This window comes from Gigantopelta aegis, chromosome 8 (genome assembly GCF_016097555.1).
Source record: "Gigantopelta aegis isolate Gae_Host chromosome 8, Gae_host_genome, whole genome shotgun sequence".
Taxonomy (NCBI): Eukaryota; Metazoa; Mollusca; class Gastropoda; order Neomphalida; family Peltospiridae; genus Gigantopelta; species Gigantopelta aegis.
The window spans coordinates 8,774,866-8,799,791 of record NC_054706.1 but is presented as its reverse complement, the minus strand read 5'-3'; the positions used below and the strand labels follow the sequence as shown (position 1 = coordinate 8,799,791).

At 36.0% G+C, this 24,926-nt stretch overlaps 1 protein-coding gene across 1 annotated transcript; it reads left to right on the top strand.

Annotated features, from left to right (window-relative positions):
- Window positions 1-5,771: 5,771 nt before the first annotated feature.
- LOC121378705 (transcription factor MafK-like) lies at window positions 5,772-24,722 on the top strand. Its single transcript, XM_041506990.1, has 2 exons — window positions 5,772-5,936; window positions 18,438-24,722. Exons 1-2 carry the CDS (start codon window positions 5,925-5,927, stop codon window positions 18,897-18,899), a joined length of 474 nt encoding a protein of 157 aa, XP_041362924.1. The 5' UTR covers window positions 5,772-5,924; the 3' UTR covers window positions 18,900-24,722.
- The last annotated feature ends 204 nt before the right edge of the window (window positions 24,723-24,926 follow it).

Genomic DNA, 24,926 nt, shown 5'->3' with positions numbered 1-24,926 from the left:
TATTATTGTTATTATATGGAATTGTTTTCGTTGTCTTGAACATAATAGACATTCTTACTTCCTGGTAAATACTTCAGATGTCAAGGTCACAATGTAAACATAGAAAGTCAACTAAAACTTAGAAAATCAACTATCTATCGAACGTATGAACTTTACTTCTGATTTTCTCAAACAGAAAACCCACTTAGTCTACTTCTTTTTCTGTCAAATGTTTAAATTATTATTTCAAACATAGAAAGTCCACTTTTGATTGTCTCAAACATAAAAAATCTACGTACAGTCAAAAATTAATCCACATTTGATTCTGTCATAAAAAAGAAATTTCACTTTTGATTGTCTCAAACAGAACAACTACGTTTGATTCCTTCAAACATTTTCATTTATAGCTATTTTCGTGCTTATATCCAATTAAGGTTCAAGCACGCAATCCTGGGTCAACACATCAGCTATCTAAACCAGGATAGTGGGTTGATTGTTGGTGTTTAGTGAGAGAGACGTTGGCGTAGTGGCCTAACACCTACCCACTGCCCCTGCGTGTGCTGTAACCTCACCTTGGTGCAGGGGTGTAACATTCTCTTTGAGAATGGCCAATACAGCACAAAATTGAAGTTTTGAGTAAAATTCAGTATCCGTAAAATTCTGTGATATTTGTGTTTTTGCACAGTTCTTTACACTGTTTTTGTTTAAGTCTTGAATTTTTATATTGATGTTGATCATCACTTTATTTATTTGCATTACCATAGTTTGACACCCAATAGCCGATGTATTTTTCGTGCTGAGTTGTTAAACATGATCTGGGTGGGAGCCTGTACCGGGCTGCAATCCCAGTACCTACCAGTCTTATGTCCGATGGCTAAACCACGACACCACCGAAACCGATCCCTTAAACATATAGAAAGTCTAGTTTTAATTAACATAAACATAGAAAGATTGCTTTTGATTATTTTAAATATAGTCATTTGAAGTTTACTTTTGGTTGTTTCAAATATAAAGTCCAGTTTTTATATTCTCAAACAAAAAACGTCCAGTATTGATATCTCTCAAACATAAATCAAGTTTTGATTTCTTGGAATTTAGAAAACCCAATTTTGACTGTCTCCAACATAGAAAATCCTCTTTTATTTGTATAAAACATAAAACATCTCCTTGAACATAGCCTTACTTCTCCCAAACAGCAAGTCCACTGATGATCGTTTAAAACATAGAAAGTCCACTTCTAAAATTGCCCGAAACATAAAAAAGTGCACTGTTGATTGTCTAAAACATAAAAAAAAAATCACACATCCACCCCTTCATCTGAAAGGTTATTAATATATTACTGGTATCTCCTGTTGTTGATCAATATTGATAAATTATACTACAATGTTTATGTCAATAATGGTAAAATTAGTTGTGAATCAATATAAAACTATATAATTATTATCATTATTTATTTATTTATTATCTTTCTTTCTTTTTTCTCTTTTTTTTAAATATTTATTTCTCTTTTATTTAATTCTTTTTTATTTTATTTATTTATTTTTATTTTTATTATTATTATTATTTTTTTTTTTATTATTTTTTTTGGGTTTTTTTGCTTTCGAATTCACCGTATCTGGAACCAAGGCACGCGAAACGTGCTTTTTATTTGTTCGTTGTTGGTTATTTTTTTTATTGGTTTTGCTGTTGTTGTTGGGTTGTAGTTTGTTTTGTTTTGTTTTGTTTGTTTTTGTTGTAGGTTGGGGGTTTTTTGTTTGTTTGTTTGGGTTTTTTTTTGGGGGGGGGGGGGGGGGGGTGTTGGGCTGCCGGTTACGAAATTGTACAACCTCTCTGCTATGGATTGCATGAGCTTGACCCCCCCCCCCCCCCATGATGAAATATTGATTCATTCAATTTTAAATGCACAAACAGTAGCCTAAATAGCCTCGTTTTTAAACTGACGTATGGAGTCTTAGTTACGTAATAATTACACCTCGTCCTAGCCAGTGCACCATGACTGGTATACCAATGGCCGTGGTATGTGCTACCCTGTCTGTGGGGTGGTGCATATAAAAGATCCCTTGCTACTAATGGAAAAGGCAGAGGGTTTCCTCTAAAACTATATGTCAAAATTACCAAATGTTTGACATCCAGTAGCTGATGATTAATAAATCAATGTGCTCTAGTGGTGTCGTTAAACAAAACAAAGTTCTTTTTTAATAATTACATTAAAATTCTAAACACAATTAATATTAAACGTGCAATCGGTATGTGCTCGCACGTGTACGAACCTACTTACCTGTACACAAACATACTTGCACGTATGATCGCACACACACACACACACAACCACACACACAACACAACACACACACAACACAACACACACATTTTTTAAAAACTATTTTGTTTTGTTTATTCATTTAAAAACGTCACAGGACTTGTTGTTTTATTTGGCACAATTTACAGTTGAGGGGACCTTACTTTTGTATTGGGGTGGGGTAGAAACAAAACTGAAATTTGTGAAGGGAGGTTATCACATGTACACTTACTGAGGGTAATGGAACTTACGAGTTTAAACCTTTGTCAAATCTCAACGATATAACGTAGTCAAAACCATATATCTGCACAACGCCGAGTTCAAAGGGTATTCTGGCAAAGTGATGATTGCTTCCATGAATGACTACCAGGAAGTGATTGCTTCCATGAATGACTACCAGGAAGTGATCATTGCTTCCATGAATGACTACCAGGTGCCTCGTTCACCAGAGGACTGCCACTCCCGAGGAAATCCTTACAACTTGTACATATGAACGCATTGCAAAATGTATAAATATGTTTACGATGCGCTGCAAACGAAAGCATCTATATTCAGACCACTCCAGGACCACGAAGACTGCAAACTAAAGAGTTTACCACCATCATTGACCTGCCTGGAGCCGGTAACAATAAGTAGTACACAGATGTAGAACTCAAGGCCCTTACTCGCAAGGTATTGGGCTGGAACAATCACACAGAATCCTGGACCCACACACAGAGGCAGAACTCAAAGTCCTTACTCTCGAGGTATTGGGCAGGGACTACCACACATAATCCTGGACCCTCACACAGAGGACGAACTCAAAGTCCTTACTATCGAGGTATTGGGCAGGGACTACCACAAAGAATCCTGGACCCTCACACAGAGGCAGAACTCAAAATCCTTACTCTCGAGGTATTGGGCAGGGACTACCACACATAATCCTGGACCCTCACACAGAGGACGAACTCAAAGTCCTTACTCTCGAAGTATTGGGCAGGGACTACCACACAGAATTCTGGACCCACACACAGAGGACGAACTCAAAGTCCTTACTCTCGAGGTATTGGACAGGAACTACGTACCACACAGAATCCTGGACCCACACACAGAGGACGAACTCAAAGTCCTTACTCTCGAGGTACTGGGCAGGGACTACCACACATAATCCTGGACCCTCACACAGAGGACGAACTCAAAGTCCTTACTATCGAGGTATTGGGCAGGGACTACCACATAGAATCCTGGACCCTCACACAGAGGCAAAACTCAAAGTCCTTACTCTCGACGTATTGGACAGGGACTACCTCACAGAATCCTGGACCAACACACAGATGCAGAACTCAAAGTCCTTACTCTCGAAGTATTGGACAGGGACTACGTACCACACAGAATCCTGGACCCACACACAGAGGACGAACTCAAAGTCCTTACTCTCGGGATCTTTGGCAGGAACTACCACACAGAATCCTGGTCCCACACACAGAGGCAGAACTCAAAGCCCTTACTCTCGAGGTACTGGGCAGGGACTACCACACATAATCCTGGACCCTCACACAGAGGACGAACTCAAAGTCCTTACTATCGAGGTATTGGGCAGGGACTACCACATAGAATCCTGGACCCTCACACAGAGGCAAAACTCAAAGTCCTTACTCTCGACGTATTGGACAGGGACTACCTCACAGAATCCTGGACCAACACACAGATACAAAGGAAGAACACAAGGCCCTTACTCTCGAGGTATTGGACAGGGACTACGTACCACACAGAATCCGGGACCCACACGCAGAGGACGAACTCAAAGTCCTTACTCTCGAGGTCTTGGGCAGGGACTACCACACAGAATCCTGGAACCACACACAGAGGCAGAACTCAAAGTCCTTACACAAGAGGCATGGGCGTCAATCCGGCTTTAAAAGTGTGGGGGGGGGGGCGTGTTAGTGTGTGTGTGTGTGTGTGTGTGTGTGTGTGTGTGATAAAGGAATGTCAATGAAAATCATAAAGCTACACATTAGTGGTTAAACTTTTAATTTTTGTTTGTTTTTGTTTGTTTTTTGTTGGTGGTGTTCTTGTTGTTGCTTTTGCTAAACGGAACAGTGGGGGGGGGGGCACTCTTATATATCCCCCTCTGTCCCCCACCGATCGACGCCCATGACGAGAGGTATTAGGCAGGGCCTACCACACAGAATCCTGGACCCACACACAGATGTAGAACCCAAGGCCCTCACTCTCAATGTATTAGACAGGGCCGCCACACCGAATCCTGGACACACGTCTATTCAGGTGGCTTTGCTGAACATGCTGTCAAAAGTGGAGGTGGGAGTGTCTTTATTAGATATGACGCTGGCAGTTTTTCATCTAAATCCATCGCAACTGAATATCTCTCCGCCAACTTTAGAGCTAAGGTAAGTGCCATGCATGAAACGGACAAATACTAAATGCAAACGACAATCTCTCGTCCAAGACTGTTTTTCTTACAGACTGCAGATCTCTGCTTCAGAGCCAGCAATGCTGTAGAGGTGAACAGATTCTGTTGGCTATCAGGAGGAATCTTCAAGAACTATTAGCATAAAAACAAACGTGATCCTTCACTCGATACCATCCCACTGTAGCGTGCCAGGTAATGAAGAAGCAAACAGGCTCTCAAAAGCGAGAAACAGACTCCAGCAGACATCCAATCCCACGTCATACTCAGAGGTGAAAACCATCACAAGGAACAACTTTAACACCATCTGGAAGGCAATAATGGAAGTGGAAAAAGAGATGGATTTCCTTGAAACCCTGGACAGGACACAGCAAGTAAACATCTTTAGAGTGAGAACTGGGCATTGCAGCCTACTCTCCCACCTCTATAGATTCAAACTTGACCAGTCTGATGACTGCCCATGTTGCACAGGTGCCTAAACACCGGAACACATCCTCCAGTCCTGCCCATCAAACAACACTCTGAGACAAGAAACCTGGCGGTATCCTGTGGACCTCGAAGAGAAACTTTAGGGACCGACGACGTCCCTTCGACGGACAGCAGACTTCCTGGGTAGAACAGGACTGGTAGTCTGAGCATGACTTTGGGATCGCAGAAGAAGACTACGTAACATCATGTAGTTTAAATATAGGTTATAATATTCTCGTGGACCCTTCATACACACGTGTACACACACACACACACACACACACACACACACACACACACACACACATACACGATATATATATATATATATATATATATATATATATATATACACACACACACACACACACACGATATATATACACACATATACACACGATATATATACACACACATACACACACACACACACATATATATATATATATACTTTTACAAAGGTGTTGTCACAGTAATAATTATAATTCAACTGTTGCAACAGAAAACAAGTCGCGCTACGCGGATATGCTGAATCATCGATATTTGTGGTCATTCAGTACTTGCTGAGTCATGAGTTTGGAACGCGCGCGCCAAACACTTACGACTCAGCCATGATACGAGCGTAGGTCACCCAGTAAACTACGTAATTACCGCATTCTGGTAAACCTGGAGACGAACTCTAGTTGTTATTCCTCCAAAACACGACATACTTCTTTATTTCATGTTTCTTATTCACCGGAAAGTTAAAATCCACAGAAGAAGGGACGGAATATGAGCAAAAAGGTAAGCGAAAGATCTCCGATTTTTGTCGAACGCAGCGTGCCTTTGTTTACCTCTTGTTTACGTTCGTTCACTAACTGCGCATCAAGCAAAATCTCAATCGTTAGGAATATGTTACGACTGTCTTTTATTAATATCGGCATTTTAACTCAAATACTCGTTAAAAACACTTTGATTTGTAAAAGTATATCGTGTTTGTTTAGTAACAGTGTGTATTTCGTGGTTTCAAGTTCACGGTGTCCTCAATCAATGGGCGGGCGTACATTTTGTAGTAAAACACCAGAGCACGCGAATCCGGAATAAAAACAACGCCATGTTTCACTCATTAAACGTTAATTGGACCAAGTTTTTAACGGTAATAGTTTGTAACACAACTAAATAAGTGTTATGTGTTAATTTTATTACATAATATTGTGCTGTTTCTGACAAATTAGCGAAATAAAAAGGATAGTGTCATCAAGTTTTAGTGTTCTAAAAATAGAACACGGCTCACGTGGTTCATTGATCTGCTGTGTAGTGTCGGGTTGGCTTTGTTGTTATGTGCACAAAGTAGTGACACACTTACGTTTTGTAACAAAGAACATTGTTCGTAATTGTGACTTTGTCACTTAATAATATAGTGGAGTGTATTCTAATAAACTTATTTCAGACAGAACATGTCGCTAGGTGTTGAACGTGTTCATATTTAACTTGTTGATTTTGTGCCAATCCCTAAATGAATTACATTTGTAGAATTAGGATATTGCACAATAGCTTTATACGATATACATGTATATTGCTATTTTAAATTTGGTTATGTGACTCACACATCTGGCGATATGAGTTACTTAACAACACCGCCCAACAACCAGGAAGATGTGTCTATTTGTACACAAACATATTCTTTGTAAACATGTTTGATGTAAACAGATTGGGACTAAAAGAAATGATTAAATATTTTGTTGGGACGAACCTCGGCTATTGAAGAAACAAACAAAACAAAGAACATTGTGTAACTGTGTTGTGTTGATATTGGTTACAACAGGTGTCAGTAAGACTAATAATAGAAACATGTGTACTGTCTTAGCTGATATATTTTTACATTTATCACTTACAAAGGGCAGGATCTAGCTCAGTTGGTAGAGCACTCACCAGAGGTGCTTGCGTCATAGGATCAAATCACCTCAGTGGACCCATTTTCTGGTTGGACATTGTTTACCCATCTCAGCCAGTGCACCACGACTGATATATCAAAGGCTGTGATATGTGCTGTCATGTCTATGGAAAAATACATATAAAAGTTCCCTTGCAACTAATGAAAACATTTAGCGAGTTTCCTCTATGACTACGTATATAATATGTCAGAATTACCATTTGTTTGTTTGACATGGATAGCAGATGATTAATTAATCAATATGCTCTAGTGGTGTAATTAAACCAGACAACTTTAACTTTGTCATCTACCTATGATTACAATACTTGCATTCTTATAGCTATAGGCATGAATTTAAAAATTAAATTAATTTGTAACCAAAATAACCATAATAAGTATTGACCATATTAAATGTAAAAAAAAAATCTTATTGTTTTACCTTGGTGATAATTAAAGGTAAGATAAAGGTATTGTCCACTGGACAATGTCCAGTGACCGTGATGGCATCAACTTCTACATAAATAGCTCCATCATTAAGTTTTCCTTATTTAGCTCAATATGTTACAAACAATAAGTCCTTAGTGTACAGCTGCATCTGTGTATGTTCATCACAGTACATGTTAAATTTTATTATTAGTTTTAATTTCTAATTATAATACTTAAATGACACTTAGCTCAGGTAAGTGTTTTCTCACAAACTGTAAGTACTACATTAATGAAGCTTGATTTATAAACCGCACTGTACATCAATGAATGTTTACAAAAATTAATAAATGGTTTAATTTTTTTTTTTAATTTGCTGGGGTGTCATTAAAAATCCATTCATTCATTTTATTTATTTATTTATTTATTTATTTTTATCCCACCGTCCCCTTTCCTTTTACTCCTTTGAATTCTATCTCATTTCTTCCCGATTTGGCAACTCCTATCTTTCAACTTCTTTCGTTGTCCACCTCCACATTTCCAGTCCTGGACCCAATTTCACAAAACATCGTAAGCCTAGTTTTGCACGTAAACATAAATTTACGACAAAACCACAATTCTTACTGCTGTTATAGCACAACAAATATAGTTAGAAACACACATAATTAATTTCTTTTCGTCCTTGAAATGCTCCATCTTCCGTAATGTTGTAATTTTCTGCATGAAATGGATGCCCAACACGTGTAAATGCATGCTCGGTAAAACTGCTAGTCGCAGACGTAAACGTAAGATGTTTTGTGAAATTGGCCCCTGGTCTCTTCAACCGTGACAGGTGCTTGTCTCTTGTGGCTATCCGTGCCACACACCTGTCATTCCATATCAGCTTTTAGCTGTGGGATTAGTCTGACCACTTCGGAGTTAGCGCCATGGGTCAGACCAGCTTTATTAGCAGCAAAGGACGAGGATGCCAGGTGGGTGCAGGTAAATACACAGAGACTGCACCCGTGGAGGAAGTTGAGACAGGTAGACAATGGTGTGGACAGCTCAAAAGACATAGTTGGAGGAAACTTGACAGAAAGGGTCGAAATAGATTGAAATCGTAGGAGAAATTGGAAAGTTTCTTTTATATTAAGGTAATGAGAATGTTAGGCAGAGGGTGGGTGATACATGAGAAAGATGAATGAATGTGTGAACCAGCTTTGACGGGATTTGAACCACTGTCATCAGCTTGATTGTCCACCAGCTTATCCACTAGACCACCAAGCTTACTCCATTCATTCATTTTAATTTTAATTTTTTGTTGTTGAAAGTTTACAGACCTCAACTTGAACATTTTTTATGGGAGTAATTAATTGCTCCCCAATTTAGATTGATAATATAAATTCACATGCTAAGGGAGCTAAAAATTACACTTTTTGAACTTCTTAGGTGAGTGATGAGAAGTGAGAGTAAACTTATAAAATGTGAGGACTGAGTTTATTATTATTATAAATATGTTTTATTTATTTATTTTATTAATTTATTTATTTATTTTATTTTATTATTTATTTATTTATTATTTTTTATTTATTATTATATATTTTTTAACATACAATGAGATGAACATCTATAGATGAAACAACCAAGTTTATAAGCTTATAGTAAATTGTATTGCATGGAAATTTTCTTTCTAATCATATTAATTATCATTGTATCAAGCACATTGAGCCTAGGCACACATGTTGGTTAGTTACCAGGGGCCTAATTCACAAAGGTCTCTTAGGCTCTTCTAGACAACAAAGCATCCTTTTTGCATGTCTTTTAGCATGGCACTGCCAGATTGCAAAGTTGCAAGAGTTTAGTGAATTAGGCCCCTGGGCTTGTTTTCAGGTCAGGGGTTAATGGTTAGTGTTTAATGAGAGAAAGGTTGGTGCATTTGTCGTGTGTCTTGGGTTCTCGTAGGTCTGATTCCACCTATGCATTTTACACCACATTGCGACAATGCCTGACTTGACTTGACTTCAATCTTTTAACATGCTCCTATACCACAGAGGTTTCAAGCATGTCTATCCCGGGGGCCGGTCTTTGGAGGCCAGGGACCGGCTCCGGGACAGAAAATTTACGGGACAATTTTGAGTTTTAAACCAAAATATAATAGGGGAATTTAAGTATTTTGTTTGCGCAATTCATGATGCCTGAAATGCATTGGTAAAACAGTTGTATGACACCTCTAGACAACATTGATTTATTCATTGTCAGCTGTTGAATGTAAAAAAAATGGTTAATTCTGTTATATAGTCTTAGAGAAAACAAGCTTAGTAGAAAAGGATCTTTTATATGCACTTTCGTACAGCACATACCATGGCTTTTGACATACCAATGACGTGGGCAAGACCAGTGTTCACTAACAGCGTATACATGTACATGCACCTTTAAAGATACATTATTAAAGTTGAAAGTTTCATGTTTATTAATTTGTATGTTTGATTTAATAACTCAATCAAACATACATTATTAAAGTTGAAAGTGTCATGTTTATTAATTTGTATGTTTGATTTAATAACTGAATCAAACATACATTATTAAAGTTGAAAGTGTCATGTTTATTCATTTGTATGTTTGATTTAATAACTAAATCAAACATACATTATTAAAGTTGAAAGTGTCATGTTTATTAATTTGTATGTTTGGTGTAATAACTAAATCAGTCCCAGACATTACCTTTCACTCAAGTATATTACAATTGTTTTTCTAAGAATCCTTGGTAAAAAGAGAAGAAAAATTGTTGTGTGATGTATCCATGAAAAACACCAGCCAGTTCTTTGTCATCATGAAATAATAGACTGTGTGCATTTGATCACGTCAACAAGAGCCTTCAGTCTGTGTTGTGTCACATCTTTTCGATCAACCACATCGATCAACCACTTTACATTTTCTAATAGCAAAAAATTCTGATAGTTGATTTGTAAGTTATTTGGTTGTAAATTTTTATGAGCATGTAATTAAAGATATAATCTTTGTTTACCTGTCAAAACAAATATTTATAAAGAAATTGTTTGGCTTGAAGCAACGCTGATAGGGCACCTTTAATGTCGTACATTAATGATTTTCACAAGAGATGAATGTCTGATGTGTTAGATGTCTGACCGACTTCTGTGCACGCTGATTACATTCTCGTAAACAAGTATAGTCACAGTCTCGTTTTACAGGTGCAGTGTTTTAAAGGAAAGGAATGTCTGTTTAATGACACCCCAGCACATGTTTAAATATTAACTTGGCAATAATTGTCTTGTTTAGCAACACCCCAGCACATGATAAGACATTTCTGTTTAGTGACATGACAGTGATTAAACATTCAAGGTAAGAAATGTCAGTGATTAAATATTGAAGAGTGTTGTTTGTTTGTTGAGTGACACCCCAGCACATGATTATTATTCAATAAAAGAAATGTCTGTTCAGTGACACCACATTGATTAAATATTAATGAAAATTTTAATTTTATTTAACAACCCCCAGCACATTGCTAGATATTAAAGGAATCTTTGTTCAGTGGCACCCCAGTACATGGTTAAATATTAAATGAAAGAGATATCTACTTAATAACACCCCAGCACATGGCTAAATATTAAATGAAAGAGATATCTACTTAATAACACCCCAGCACATGGTTAAATATTAAATGAAAGAGATATCTACTTAATAACACCCCAGCACGTGGTTGTATATGTAAACTAGAGTCACTTACATGTAGCATGTTCCAGTTTTTGAGAATTTTAATTCCAAGAAAATGGTAATTAATGATGGAACTGAACTCCAAGAAAATGGTAATTAATGATGGAACTGAATGTATAAAACAGTACCATATAACACCCCAGTACATTCTTTAACCCCTATTTAGTATTGTTATGTGCTGACATATTTGGCAGATATATGGCACATGATCTACAGAAGGGGTGTTATCTTAGATCTAGCTTAGTAGAGCCACAAGTGCTTGGGTCAAAGGATCAAATCTCCTCAATGGACCTATTCTTTGATTGTTTTCTTACCCAAACCAGTGCCCCATGATGGTGTGTCAGAGGCCATGGTACATACTGTGGGTACCGTAAGTGCATATAACAGATCTGTTGTAGCTAATGTGAAAATACATCAGGTTTCCTGTGATTGCGTGTTACAATGACCAAATAGCTGACATCCAATAGCCGCTGATTAATTAATCAATGTGCTCTAGTGGTGTCATTAAACAAAATTACATTTTTGGTTGATTGAATGAGAGAAGAAATCCGAGGTCACCACAAAGGCTTTTCTTACCTAGGTTTTGGTATGTGCTATCCTGTCTGTGGGATTGTGCATATAAAAAAATTCCTGTGCTAGTAATGCAAAAATTATGCAGGTTTCCTCTTTAAGATTATATTTCAGAATGATCAAATGTTGGACATCCAATAGCTAATGATTATTTAATTATGTCTGTTCTAATAAATTAATTTAACAGTGGTGTACTGTGGCCTGAAAAATATATCTCAAGTGTGATTTACTAGCGAATGCTAATTTTCTCAATCCCATCTGACATGGCACCCTGGCAAATAATCCTGATTAAATCCCTGTCAGTGTGGGTTTTTTAATTAGAAACAGTAATGTGTTATGTATTTGAGCCTAAACCTACAACATGACATACAAGTAAATGTAGCTCAAAGTTTGACATCTCTTACCAGGGTTTCTGCCAGAGGGTAAAACAGGTATGGCGCCATACCCAAATTGTTTGCAGATTATTAAGAAAAATTTAAGTTAACCTTTTGACAAAATAAATTACTTTGATCATAACTGTATGATTTTCTAAAACTTAACCCATTTTCTTTCTGGGGGAGGCACCCCATAGCCCGTGTAGAGTGCGGTTGCATTCAGTTCCATAGCACCATACCAAAAACAAAAAATTCTTTCTGGCAGAAACACTGCTTACTGTAATGTTGCAAGAGTCATGTCCTTGATGTTGTATACTTGTATTTACAAAATATAATTAATTTAAAGATAGAGTGCTAATACCTGAGATTAATTTTTTTTTTATCTATAAATATTTTTGCCGAGTTGTAGGTTTATTTATTTAATATTGTCATATCAGTGTTCGAAATAAGCACTTGTCCCTTTGTCCCGATAAATGAAAATCTATTTGGACAAGCACAATTTGCCTCGGTGGCTGTCCAGTGGACAAGTAAATTTTTTTAGTGCAGTTTCATTTTTAGCAATCACAAACATCATCCTGATACTTGAATAAAATAAACCATTTATTTGGACAAGTGAAAATATTGGCGGACAAGTAGATTTTTAGATGTATTTGTCCGGTGGACTAGTAAATAATTCTGCGTATTTCGATCACTGCATGTTAAGTTTTGTAGTAGGATCATATCATTTGAAGAAATAAAAATAATTCTAATAATTTGACATGAAGTATACACCATACATGCATATAGAATGTGTGTCAGTATCATCATTATCGTATAATAGTAATACAAATTATATTACATGGGGGCTCGCTTGAAGCGCAGTCGGTTTGAGATTGATCCCCGTTGGTGGGCCCATTGGGCTATTTCTTGTTCCAGCTAGTGCACCATGACTGGTATATCAAAGGCTGTGGTATGTGCTATCCTGTCTGTGGGATGGTGCATATAAAAGATTGCTAGCTTCTAATGGAAAAATGTAGCAGGTTTCCTCTCTAAGACTATGTGAATTTAACAAATGTTTGACATCTAATAGCCGAAGATTAATAAATCAATGTGCTCTAGTGGTGTCGTTAATTTTAACTTCAATTATGTTATATGAGCCTTCTACCCGGACTGTTATTTCTCATTCCAGCCAGTACACCATGACTGGTATATCAAAGGCCGTGGTATGTGCTATCCTGTCTATGGGATGGTGTATAAAAAAGATCCATTGCTGCTAATCGAAAAGAGTAGCCCGTGAAGTGGTGACAGCGGGTTTCCTCTCAATATCTTTGTGGTCCTTAACCATATGTCTGACGCCATATAACCATAAATAAAATGTGCTGAGTGCGTCATTAAATAAAACATTTCTTTATTTCTTTATTTTTTCTACTCGGACTATCAAGCTAAAGCTTTGTAATCAGCTCTGTAATACCCTTAATGCCCTTCTGTACTTGTTCTAGTGTAGACTTGGAACTCTCTCAGTTAAGATTACAATGAATGCTGATATATCAACATTTCTTTATGACTTCTGCTGTTTCAGCAGTTTTTGTCGACACCTGCTTGAGAATCTCACCTGAATAATTGACCTACTTATATACCTGGTGGCTGTGTGTGGTTTGTGCTTCACTGATTTGTGTCAATTGACACACAATCATCAGGTGGTTGATCTCAGCTGGTTTCATTACTATACAGTTCAATTTACACATTACGTGTGTGTGTTAGTAATCAGTGTGGGAAGGACTGATTGTTTTTACTACAACACAACAGTGTTTTGTTCATTCTGCTGGTGTTACGTGTGGGGCAGGACCTAACCCAGTTATAAAGTGCTTGCCTCATGTGCAGTCGGTCTGGGATCAATCTCCATTGGTAGACCCATTGGGCTATTTCTTGTTCCTGTTAGTGCACCATGACTGGTATATATAAAAGGCTGTGGTATATGCTATCCTGTCTGTGGGATGGTACATATAAAAGATCCCTGACTACTAATGAAAATGTGCTAGTAAACTTATCTTAAACATATGTCCCAAATGTCCGATTGTTACTCTTTAGGCAGTGATGGTTTAGTTGGACCTGTTCTCAAGTAATTCATTCCATCATAATTGGTTAGCCCAAGAAGGCCTACTCTGCTGTTCTAGAGCTAGACGGACATTTGGACAGTTACAGCCGCTCTCTCAGTCAGAGATAACGAATGTGGCTGGTTTCCTCTCTAATATTATATGTCGAAATTACTGAATGTTTGACATCCAGATTTTTTACTTTTCTTTACTATAGTTACTATAGTTAAATTTATATAACTATATTATTAAAAAAAACACACATTCTAGTTTTGATTTTGGCTGTGTTGTTAAATTTTAATGTTCTAATTGGAGGGCTAGTTGAACTTGAGAAGGGCCAGTAAGATTTTTCTTCAACTGGCCCTGTTAGCAACCATGGTTTTCATGTTAATTTTCAACCCTGGTACTAGTGGGTTTTTTAAAGTTGCATACCTTAGTTTCAACCCGTGAAAATTAACACTAAGTTTACTTTATCTGCAAACCTGTAACACATTTGGATAAAGTTATAACTGAGTTAAACATGAGTCTGTCACTTTGAAATGGTGAAATACCCTTTAAAAATAGACTAAAACCTGACTCCATAATTGTTACTTCTCAGATGCACGTGCATTTTTAAAAATATGAGAAATCATTTTGTGATATTAAAAACACAAGGATGACCAAAAACACTTCGAATGTACGGAAATTGATAATCTAAACCATAAAGTGTAAGTAAAGTATGATTTAAGTTATCAAAAATGGTTATAATAGTAAAAAATATGAGTTAGTGTTTAAAAACTAGGGTATGTCCCTTTAAAGTTAAAAAAAAAAGTTTATTTAATTATTTATTTATCATTATTATTTTATTACTATTATTTATTTATTTAGCAGTATTTATCATTATTATTTTATTACTATTATTTATTTATTTACCAGTATTTATCATTATTATTTTATTACTATTATTTATTTATTTACCAGTATTTATCATTATTATTTTATTACTATTATTTATTTATTTACCAGTATTTAACATTATTATTTTATTATTATTATTTATTTATTTATTTATCAGTATTTATCATTATTATTTTATTATTATTATTTATTTATTTACCAGTATTTAACATTTTTATTCAATTCAATTATTATTTTTTTAATTCAATTTTGAAAAAAGAAATAGAGATAAAATGCATCAAGACTGTATGTGGGTTATCCATTGTGTCGAGAGTACCAACATGTGTTAACTGAATCTAAACCAGAGCATATTGCAACAGCTGCATGTAATTCATATTTTTATTAACTCAAGCAAATAATCAATATTGCATTGTTCCGGAGTATCATTTAAAATGACTGGTTGAATTTTTCTTTTGAAAAATTTGTTCATTAATTCAGATAATCCGAATGGACATAGAAAGTGTGGTTAAGAAAAGTATTGACTTAATGTGCGCTGTGCACTATAATTCAGATTATGTTTTAACTCAAATCATTATGTGTCACCTTGCAGTTCCATGTGCGGCGGGTGGGGGGATTTTATTGGTCAAACCCCCCTGCTCAAGCACATTTTCTTTATTTTTTAATATATTTTTCTGGGGCACATGACTCCCTATAAACTTCGCACACCACAGTGTAGATCCCCTTGCAGAAATTCCTGATTGACAAGATATAGGTATTGCTTTTTCAACAGTGATGGCCAAGGTTATGACAACAGTATAATTTTTCCATCTAGCTCCAATATTATGTTTTCGCATTAGAATTATTTTTTTACAAACTAGTCTTAGACCTGTGAAACTATGTTTATTTCAATACATGTTAAAATAACTTAGTTCTACTTTGATGTACATTTTTTATGTTTAGCTCCATTATTCACAAATTACAAGTCCTATATTAGTGAAACATGCTTTTATGATTGTTATTTTCAATGTTTAAAAAAAAATCATCATTATTTTGTTTATTTTTTAAGTGCTTAATTTTTATTTATTTATTTTTCTTTTACATGCATGGAGATAAATATCTATGGAAGGAAGGAAATGTTTTATTTATGGTTATATGGCGTCAGACATATGGTTATGGACCACACAAATATTGAGAGAGGAAACCTGCTGTTGCCACTTCATGGGCTACTATTTTCGATTACCAGCACAGGATCTTTTATATGCACCATCCCACAGACAGGATAGTACATACCACGGCCTTTGTTACACCAGTTGTGGAGCACTGGCTGGAATGAGAAATAGCTCAATGGGGCTACCGACGAGGATCGATCTTGAACCGACTGCACATCAAGCGAGCACTTTACCACTAAGCTAGGTCCCGCCCCCTAAACATCTGGATGCAAATATGAGTGACACACAAAATTATGTTACGGTGGTAGACATTAATTCTTGGGATTAAAAAAAAACCCCATGATGTAACTAACAATCCACGTTATTGAACTTGATATTGGGAGAAGGATGCACCTCAATGATAGAGCATTCATTTTATGTAAGGGCGGGACGTAACCCAGTGGTAAAGCACTAGCCTGATGCGAGGTCGGTCTAAGATCGATCCCCGTCAGTGGGCCTGTTGGGCTATTTCTCATTCCAGCCAGTGCATCATGTCTGGTATATCAGTATACGGCCGTGATATGTGCTATCCTTTGTGGGAATGTGCATGTAAAAGATCCCTTGCTACTACTAGAAAAATGTAGCAGGTTTTACTGGCGTAGGAAGCAGGGAGAGGGTCAAGGAGGCATGTGCTCCCCCACTTTTTAGATATTTTGCTTTATATTTGCTTTATAATAGTGTAAAAGTGTGTAAATATAAAATTGTGCCCCCCCACTTTTTGGCACCTTCCTACGCCACTGACGTTTCGAAGACTACAAGTCAAAAATTACCAGATGTTTGACATCCAATGGCCAAAGTGCTCTAGTGGTGTCATTAAATAAAAAAAACAGAGGTTTGATTCCGTGTGTGTTCAAAATGAATCATGATGAAATGTTTCATGTCCATTTACATGAGTGTTTTCCCGTTTTTTGTGAGGTGGACATCAGTCAATGTTCGAGTACAGCCTACACACCTGTACAAGTTTCTCCAGTTAGATGGTCTGTTATATATCATCTAAACTACCTAGCCTGCTGGGATAGGTGTGTGTGTGTGTGTGATACAGAATAACAGGGTGATGGGAGTTGTTGGGAAGATGCTGGTTCAATGTATGACTTGGTGTTTGCTGCCCAGCATGATGTGCTTACACATCACATGGCTATCACTGAACACACGTGGCTGGTGACACCAGGTGTCCAGGTCACAGCTGGGAGAACCCACGTCACTGCTGACTCAGTCTTTATATTACAGTTGAAACGCTGGCACTGCTGACTCAGTCTTTTTGGTGCAGTTGAACATGTACAATGTGTGTGTGAATGGAAGCTGTGATGGTTGTTATTTTTTTCGTGTTGAAAGTTGATGATGGATGGACCACATTTCAGTTCTTGTATGTACAGCACTCCCTGTAATGTTGATAATGCAATTCCATATCCAAAGGTAAAAGTATACCTTTATGTTTGGGATAGAAGTTTGTTGTCAAATTCAAGACTTGTTGATTTAGATGTTTGTTAAAACATTGAAAAGGGTGAAATTTGTCAGCAACTTTTGTCCTATTACCAACTCAGCCATACTTAATTATCCCATCTAGTCCACAGTTATGATTACTAAAATTGAAAGTGAACACTAACAGCTATAACATTCTCCATCTCTCTCTCTCTCTCTCTCTCTCTCTCTCTCTCTCTCTCTCTCTCTCTCTCTCTCTCTCTCTCTCTCTCTGAAATTGGGCAGACGTTATTTTGTTTGTGTGTTCCTTGCACAAGTCTAGTTTTCCTTCTTGCATTAATGTTCAGTTAAGATATATACTAGTAATCAAAATATAGACAGTTATAGAAATATTCGACTTAATTAAGTTCAGAATATGATTTACATAGTTGTGATGGGTTATGCAAACTGAAATTTGTTACTGAATTGTTTTTGCATAATCCTTAAATGGGTTGTACAGATTCTCAATTCTCATATACACCAATATGCATTTAAGGGAACATTTTGTTTTCTAAATCTTGACGATATTTCTAGTCAACTAAAAATGTATTAGCAATTGCTGTTGAATGTTTTAAAATTGTTTTAAAATCTCTGAAACTTGCATAGCTAATCGCGACGCGATACTGAACAAAATGTTCCCTGTATTGAATGAGTAATTAAATTAAATTGTTATTTTTCAGATCTTCCTGTCACAGATTAAGTTAGAGGAGAGATTGGAATCGATGGCGCGTGCGACAACGATCAGCGATGACGAACTCGTGGCTCTGTCGGTGAAGGAACTCAACAAGCTGTTGAAGGGTCTGACCCGCGACGAGGTTGTCAAACTCAAACAGAGGCGGCGCACGCTGAAGAACCGGGGCTACGCAGCCAACTGCCGGGAGAAGCGCATCTCCCAGAAGGAGGAACTGGAGACAGAGAAGGAGAAGCTGAAGTCGGAGGTGGACCGACTCCAGAGGGAGAACGATGTTGTCAAGATGGAACTGACGGCTCTCAAATCAAAATACGACGCCCTTGCTCATTTCGCAGACTCTAACCGGATACAGATCTTACCACAGCCGATAATGCTGAGTTCAATGTCACACGAATCGCTGATGATCAAGTCGGAACCGGTCCAGAGTGCGAGACAGTGCTCAGCCTTATAGCGTTACTGTGTAAGACGCGAGACAGGCTGTTCTTAAAACCCACCAATCAGTGCTCTCATATCATAATATATATATATATATATATATATATATATATATATATATATATATTCAAGTGAAATTGATGTATGGAAGTCATGTGTGTATACTCAAAATGGTATCAACACCTACTTTCCAGATTTTTGCCAAATTATAATGCTTGATTGAAATTGTGTGACATTGTACATTTCGTCCATGTTACCTAAAACGACAGTGGAAGACAACAGACTTGTGTGTGTGTTTGATAAAATCCGTGCATTTTGTAATTGCTATTCAAAAGTAGAATATCATTTCATTCCTACAGATTATTTATTGATTATAGTTTACATGTGACAATGTTATCAGATAGTGAAAATAATATGAAGTGTGTGCTGAGGCCTCCAACGAGATATGTGAAACTTGATTTCGTTGTTTTACTAGGCCCCACAGGCCTGTAATGATCATGGCCCCGTTCCACGAAGCGATCTTAGCACTAAGATCACCCTAAGTACATTAGGTAGTTATGCATTTAAGGTGATCTTAGCACTAAGATCGCTTGTGTCTCTCCAGGGGTGGACTGGCTATTCTCTTGGCCTGTGGCAGAACTAGGGTTCTGAGCCTTCAGCATGGGTATGTTTTCGAGATAGGAAATTTCTGGTGTGCTTTCATCAGAAAACTGTTAAGCATACCTGTTGTGGGCTAATCATCTGACTTCGCCAGAGAGTTCTGCCCACGACAGGTCTGCCTTCAGCACCAGGGCCCCGTTTTACGAAGTGAGATTAGCACCAAGGTCACCTTATGGGCATACAGTAGTTATACACTTAAGGTAATATTAGCTCTAAGATCATCTTATGGGCATACAGTAGTTATGTACTTTAGGTAATATTAACGCTAAGATCACTTTGTAAAATGGGCTCCAGGTCTGTTTCCTGTTATTGCCTTGGCTACAGACCCTGCAGAGGGCTCCTGACTGGTTGTTTAATTGCTCAGTCCACCCCTCTATCTGTTTGTATATGTGTAGGTCGAGGTAACGTTTTTGTAAAAAAATGTGTTATCTATTTTGCAATATGGGCTGGGAGGGGGAAGGAGGATTAGCAGTTGAACAGTTGGACATAATGTTCATCTAATGACCTTTCCCCATACTTAGAAAACTTTAAAGTCACTTATGATTTTAAAAGTCTTATCCTTACAAATTATTTCATATTGGTAAGCAATAATAATAATAATAATAATAATAATAATAAAATCTTTATTTATAAAAGGTAGCTCAGTTAGTTCTAGACTATTCTCCCCATAGGCATTCTTACTAGTTATAACAATAATTATAATAATAATCAGAGCAAGCAGCTCTGATTCAAGTACTATTGTTGTTAATGACATGGTATTAATTGTAAGACTTAGTTTAGTTAGGCCAATAGGCCTCTTTGTTCTAAGGAGTCCCATTGTTAAGATTTCATGGATAGATGTTTATTTACACTGAATTAAGTCTTTGTTTTATGACCACCTGAAATATTTGTTAAAATGGGTCTTAACACAAAGTTTGAACTACTGTTCACTTTTCCGGTCAGATTGGCTTTTAAAAAAAATTAAACACAAAGATGGATGTTTTAAAATTAAAATATTCAGTGTTCGTGTTGAAAATTAATATTGTGTTTGCGTTTATCCACGGTTCAGTTTTGCTGAACAAGAAACAAACAAACATAGCCAAATGTTGGTGATTCTGCATGGCTTTGCTATCAATTATCACATATTAAAATTCTGTAGACATATAAATAAAATCCTTTACAAGTGTTTAAAAAACACAAAAAACCTTCTGTTTTTATCTTTATCAATATTTAAAATTAAGACTGGATTTTTTTTTATGACAATCTAAGTTTGTCTGATCTGTAGATGTTCCACTAACGAGATGAAAATATATTAAATTTCATCATCTTATGCAGACATTACATAGGCTGTGGTATGTGCTGAAAAATATGCACACATACTGTAAATAATGCATGGACCCTGTGTTATAGTTGCCATATATTTGATGCTTAATTCTTGTAGGCCTACCGCTTAGTGTCTTCAGTGTACAATTTTGTTGAAAATTTGTCCAAAAATTATAAAAGGGGTCAATGGTTGCAGAACACCAGGATGTTTAACAATAATAATTATTTTTCTTTTCCATTCCATCTCTTATACATTGTGATTGGTATCAGTTTGTTGGATTCTGTTTTTCTGCTTTCACGTGCACTAATATACACTGCTTCAGGCTAAAATAATCACTTTCAATTAATATTTGTGAGATTAAAATGTTTATGGATAATACTTTAATTCTGGTTTGAATCTTGTGCTGGGTTTTTTTTATGCAGTAAATATACCAATACCTACAACAAATAATTATGATGATGAATTTTTTGTGTGTTTATAATTATCATAAATTATTTATGATTATATTATTATATATTTCTGATTTATCACTCTTGAAGTTGATATGGAGTTAAATCTGTCTTCTGAACTTTCGGCTGTTTACTTAGTAAATTCCTCCTATGTTAATGAGAACCTTCATAGACCGAGTTATTCTTGTTACATTTTTCAACAGCCTCCTCTTTAAACAGTACATAAATATTGAAAATACATAGACTATATCAGGCCATAGGATTTCAAATTTTATGGGAAGTACCTTTTTGGTTCCGTGCCTTGTGATCATGGGAACCCATCGGAAACTGTGTTTAGGTTCCGCTGAATAATCGTACTCGATATAATAATAATGGGGAAAAAATTTTAACGTTTGTGATTTTACCGACATGGTATTGGAAATGATCGTTTCCATGAAATCTGAAAGCCTGATATATATTACCTACAACAGGTATTGGTCCAGTTCTTAACCCAGGCTGTAGAAAAAGCTACACATTTAATAACAATACATGTACATATACTGTTCATGGTCAGACATTTCTGGTGAAGTACGAGTTTCTGCCATGGAAGTAAGGTGTAAAAAAGAGAGGTGGACTTTGGGGTGAAAATATAAATTCGGCACCAATGCTGTTAATGGTATTTTTAACCTGTACAAACTACCTGAGACCTAACAAGATGGCTGTTATAAACAGGTGGCTATTATATACGGATTAAGTATGTATTTAAATGTATTTTTGTATTTGAAAAAAAACACCCTCAGTTGACTGGGATAGCAGATGATGGTTATACAAAGTAGTTTTTCATAATATCAGTTTTCTTTGTGGGTAAAAATTAAAGAGGAAGAGGTGACCCATTTATATGTTTTGACTGTATTAACATACATTATATTATGGAAAGAAACCAAGGTTTTTGAAGGTGGGTCAGTGTCTGTACACAGCAGATGTCCAAGTCATAATATGTATTCATTCCAAGGAAGGATTTCACGTTATGTTACCTTGATGCTTAGTGGTAGGGTTGGTCAGGAAAGATTTCACGTTATGTTACTTTGATGCTTACGGTAGTGGTAGGGTTGGTCAGGAAAGATTTCACGTTATGTTACCTTGATGCTTAGTGGTAGGGTTGGTCAGGGAGATGCCTAGAAGAGGCCTCTAAGAATTGCGAGAACAATCGTTTTCTTCGCGCTTTGCTTGTACAAGTCTTGTTTTGTGCAACTGATTTTCCATTCAGACATTAAATTTACAAATGTAGGAAATTATTTACATAGTTGTAATGGGTTATACAAAATGAAATGGCTTATGCAAAATGAAATGAGTTACTACTTAAAATTAACGTGTCATTTCTTGGAGTCATATAAAGTTTTGTTTTATTATTGGAGATCTTTCAAGGGTGAAGACTGTCTCTTGAGAAGAGTAAATACATTTAAAGCTACGCTTCCTATTTTATCATTCTTCTGGGAACAAAAGTTTCACCCAGCAAAAATATTTCATTGAAAAACAGCTGAAGGGATAAATCTTCTCTCTGACCCCCACCCCCTACCCCCACCCCACCCCCACCAGCTCCATATACAAAATATTAGTATTATGTATCTAGGATTGCGGTGGCAACCATTTTCTTTTTGTTTTGAGAGGTGCCTGCTTTGTAAAATAGTAATGACCAGTGCCAGTGTTACACGATTATTGTGGTTCTGTTGAATTTATTATTTCTACATTTATGTTTTTTCCATGCCAAGACTTTAAGATTCAGTTCGTATAACAAGCTGTGCCATTTGACACTTTTAATATTTCATTGTCACAATTACTTTCCCATCATTTGAGTCTGTGCACCCCAGCTAGCATTTGTAAGACAGTGGTATATAATGCGACTATTGGCTAGGAGTCAACTTCATGATTTTATGATGTTAGGGATGTTGAAAAATGAATGTTTCAAATCAAAATCACTTAGTATTTGTTGCTATAGGGCTGAATTAAAGTCTTGGTTAGGAAGACTTGATAAGAATGATGTTATGTGGACTTCTCAATCAGTTTGAGTGAAGAATATTTGATAACTGGTGCAATCACAGTATTTGATACCAAACAACAAGTTCAGTTGTGTTGTGAAAGTTTTTTATTTTATTTTATTAATGTAAACAGTTTTTACATTATTATTTAGGAAGTAACTGTCAGCATTTCATTATGTGGCATCTTTACAATAAGAACATTTACCAGCCAACAATTTCAAACAATATGGTCCACATACATTACATGCAATAGAATTAATAAAATGTGAATATATTAAAGCATTGATGTGCATTTGGGAAACCGAATTTGGTATGTCAACGGTATTACTCTAAAGAGATAAACACTGTTTTATTTAAAGAGACAGACACAAGCTGATTACCAGTCTATTTTATTCTAAGAAAATCAGTCTCATCTGTTGGCTTAGTATTTGTAGTCACTGTTCCATTGAGTACGAGTATATTTTGATTAATGAGACAAGTACTAATTAATTAAGACAAAATTGTAATCAAAGAAACAGAAGTTAACTGAATGGCAGTATATTTTATTTAAAGAGACAAACTCAAACTGATTATCAGTATGTTTTGTTATAAGAAAATTGGTCTCATCTGTTGGTTGCATATTTGTAGCAACTTTCATCCCAGCTAAAATATTCTAATAGTAAGGTTAAAAATGCATTTTGTAATTTCCAGTGCCAAATACCCTTAAAGTAATTATGTAATTAACATAGTGAAACATTCTGTGCTCATGATCACCACGTTAAGATGGATAACATTTAAGGCAGTTTTGTCTTGTGGTCTGGTTATGTTACAAACCCCAGTTTTAAATGTACTTTTACATTTTTTCTTTGTTGTATTTGTTAAGTATTTTTGTAATAAGCAAAACTTAATTGTAAATAACTGGCAAATTGAGATGCATGTCACAATATATATAACATTTTCTAAAAGACAAAGTTTAAAATTGTTACCATTTTATTCCATCTTTTATTGTCACAGTTATTAATTATTTGATTTGTTCAAGCCAGGCACTTACAAGATTCTATTGTGTGCCCAGGACATGCATGCATGAATTTGATAATGAATGTGTTATGTTTTTAATACCATACCACAACATAAAATCTAGCATAGGGGGAACAGATAGTTACGTTATTCTGGGTTTTTTAATTTTTTTAGTTTGTACTGAGTAATATGTGATTGCACCACAGAAGACAATGAATGCTGGGGATCAGTGTATCCTCAGATCAACCAATCAGAAATGATTTCAAACATGTCAGAAGGCAGCATATTTATGTATACGTGTATCCTTGTTTGTGATTGGTTAATGAGCACATGTTTGTATTCAGGTTTATGACTGGTCAAATTAATATATATGGGTAAAAAATCCTGATCAGTATAAAAATAAATATCCACTCCATTTTTGTTCTATCATTTGTATATTAATATTATTTTGTAAGATAAATTTATCATTAACAACATTAATTCATGAGAGGTGTATGTGCGTTTTTTAAAAGTGAGATATGAGGGTGATGACGAAGATGATGTTGGATATTGTACATAGTTGATAGATATTTATAAGACTGTCGAAGAGCAGCAGACATGTTTGAACCATTCCATTGAAA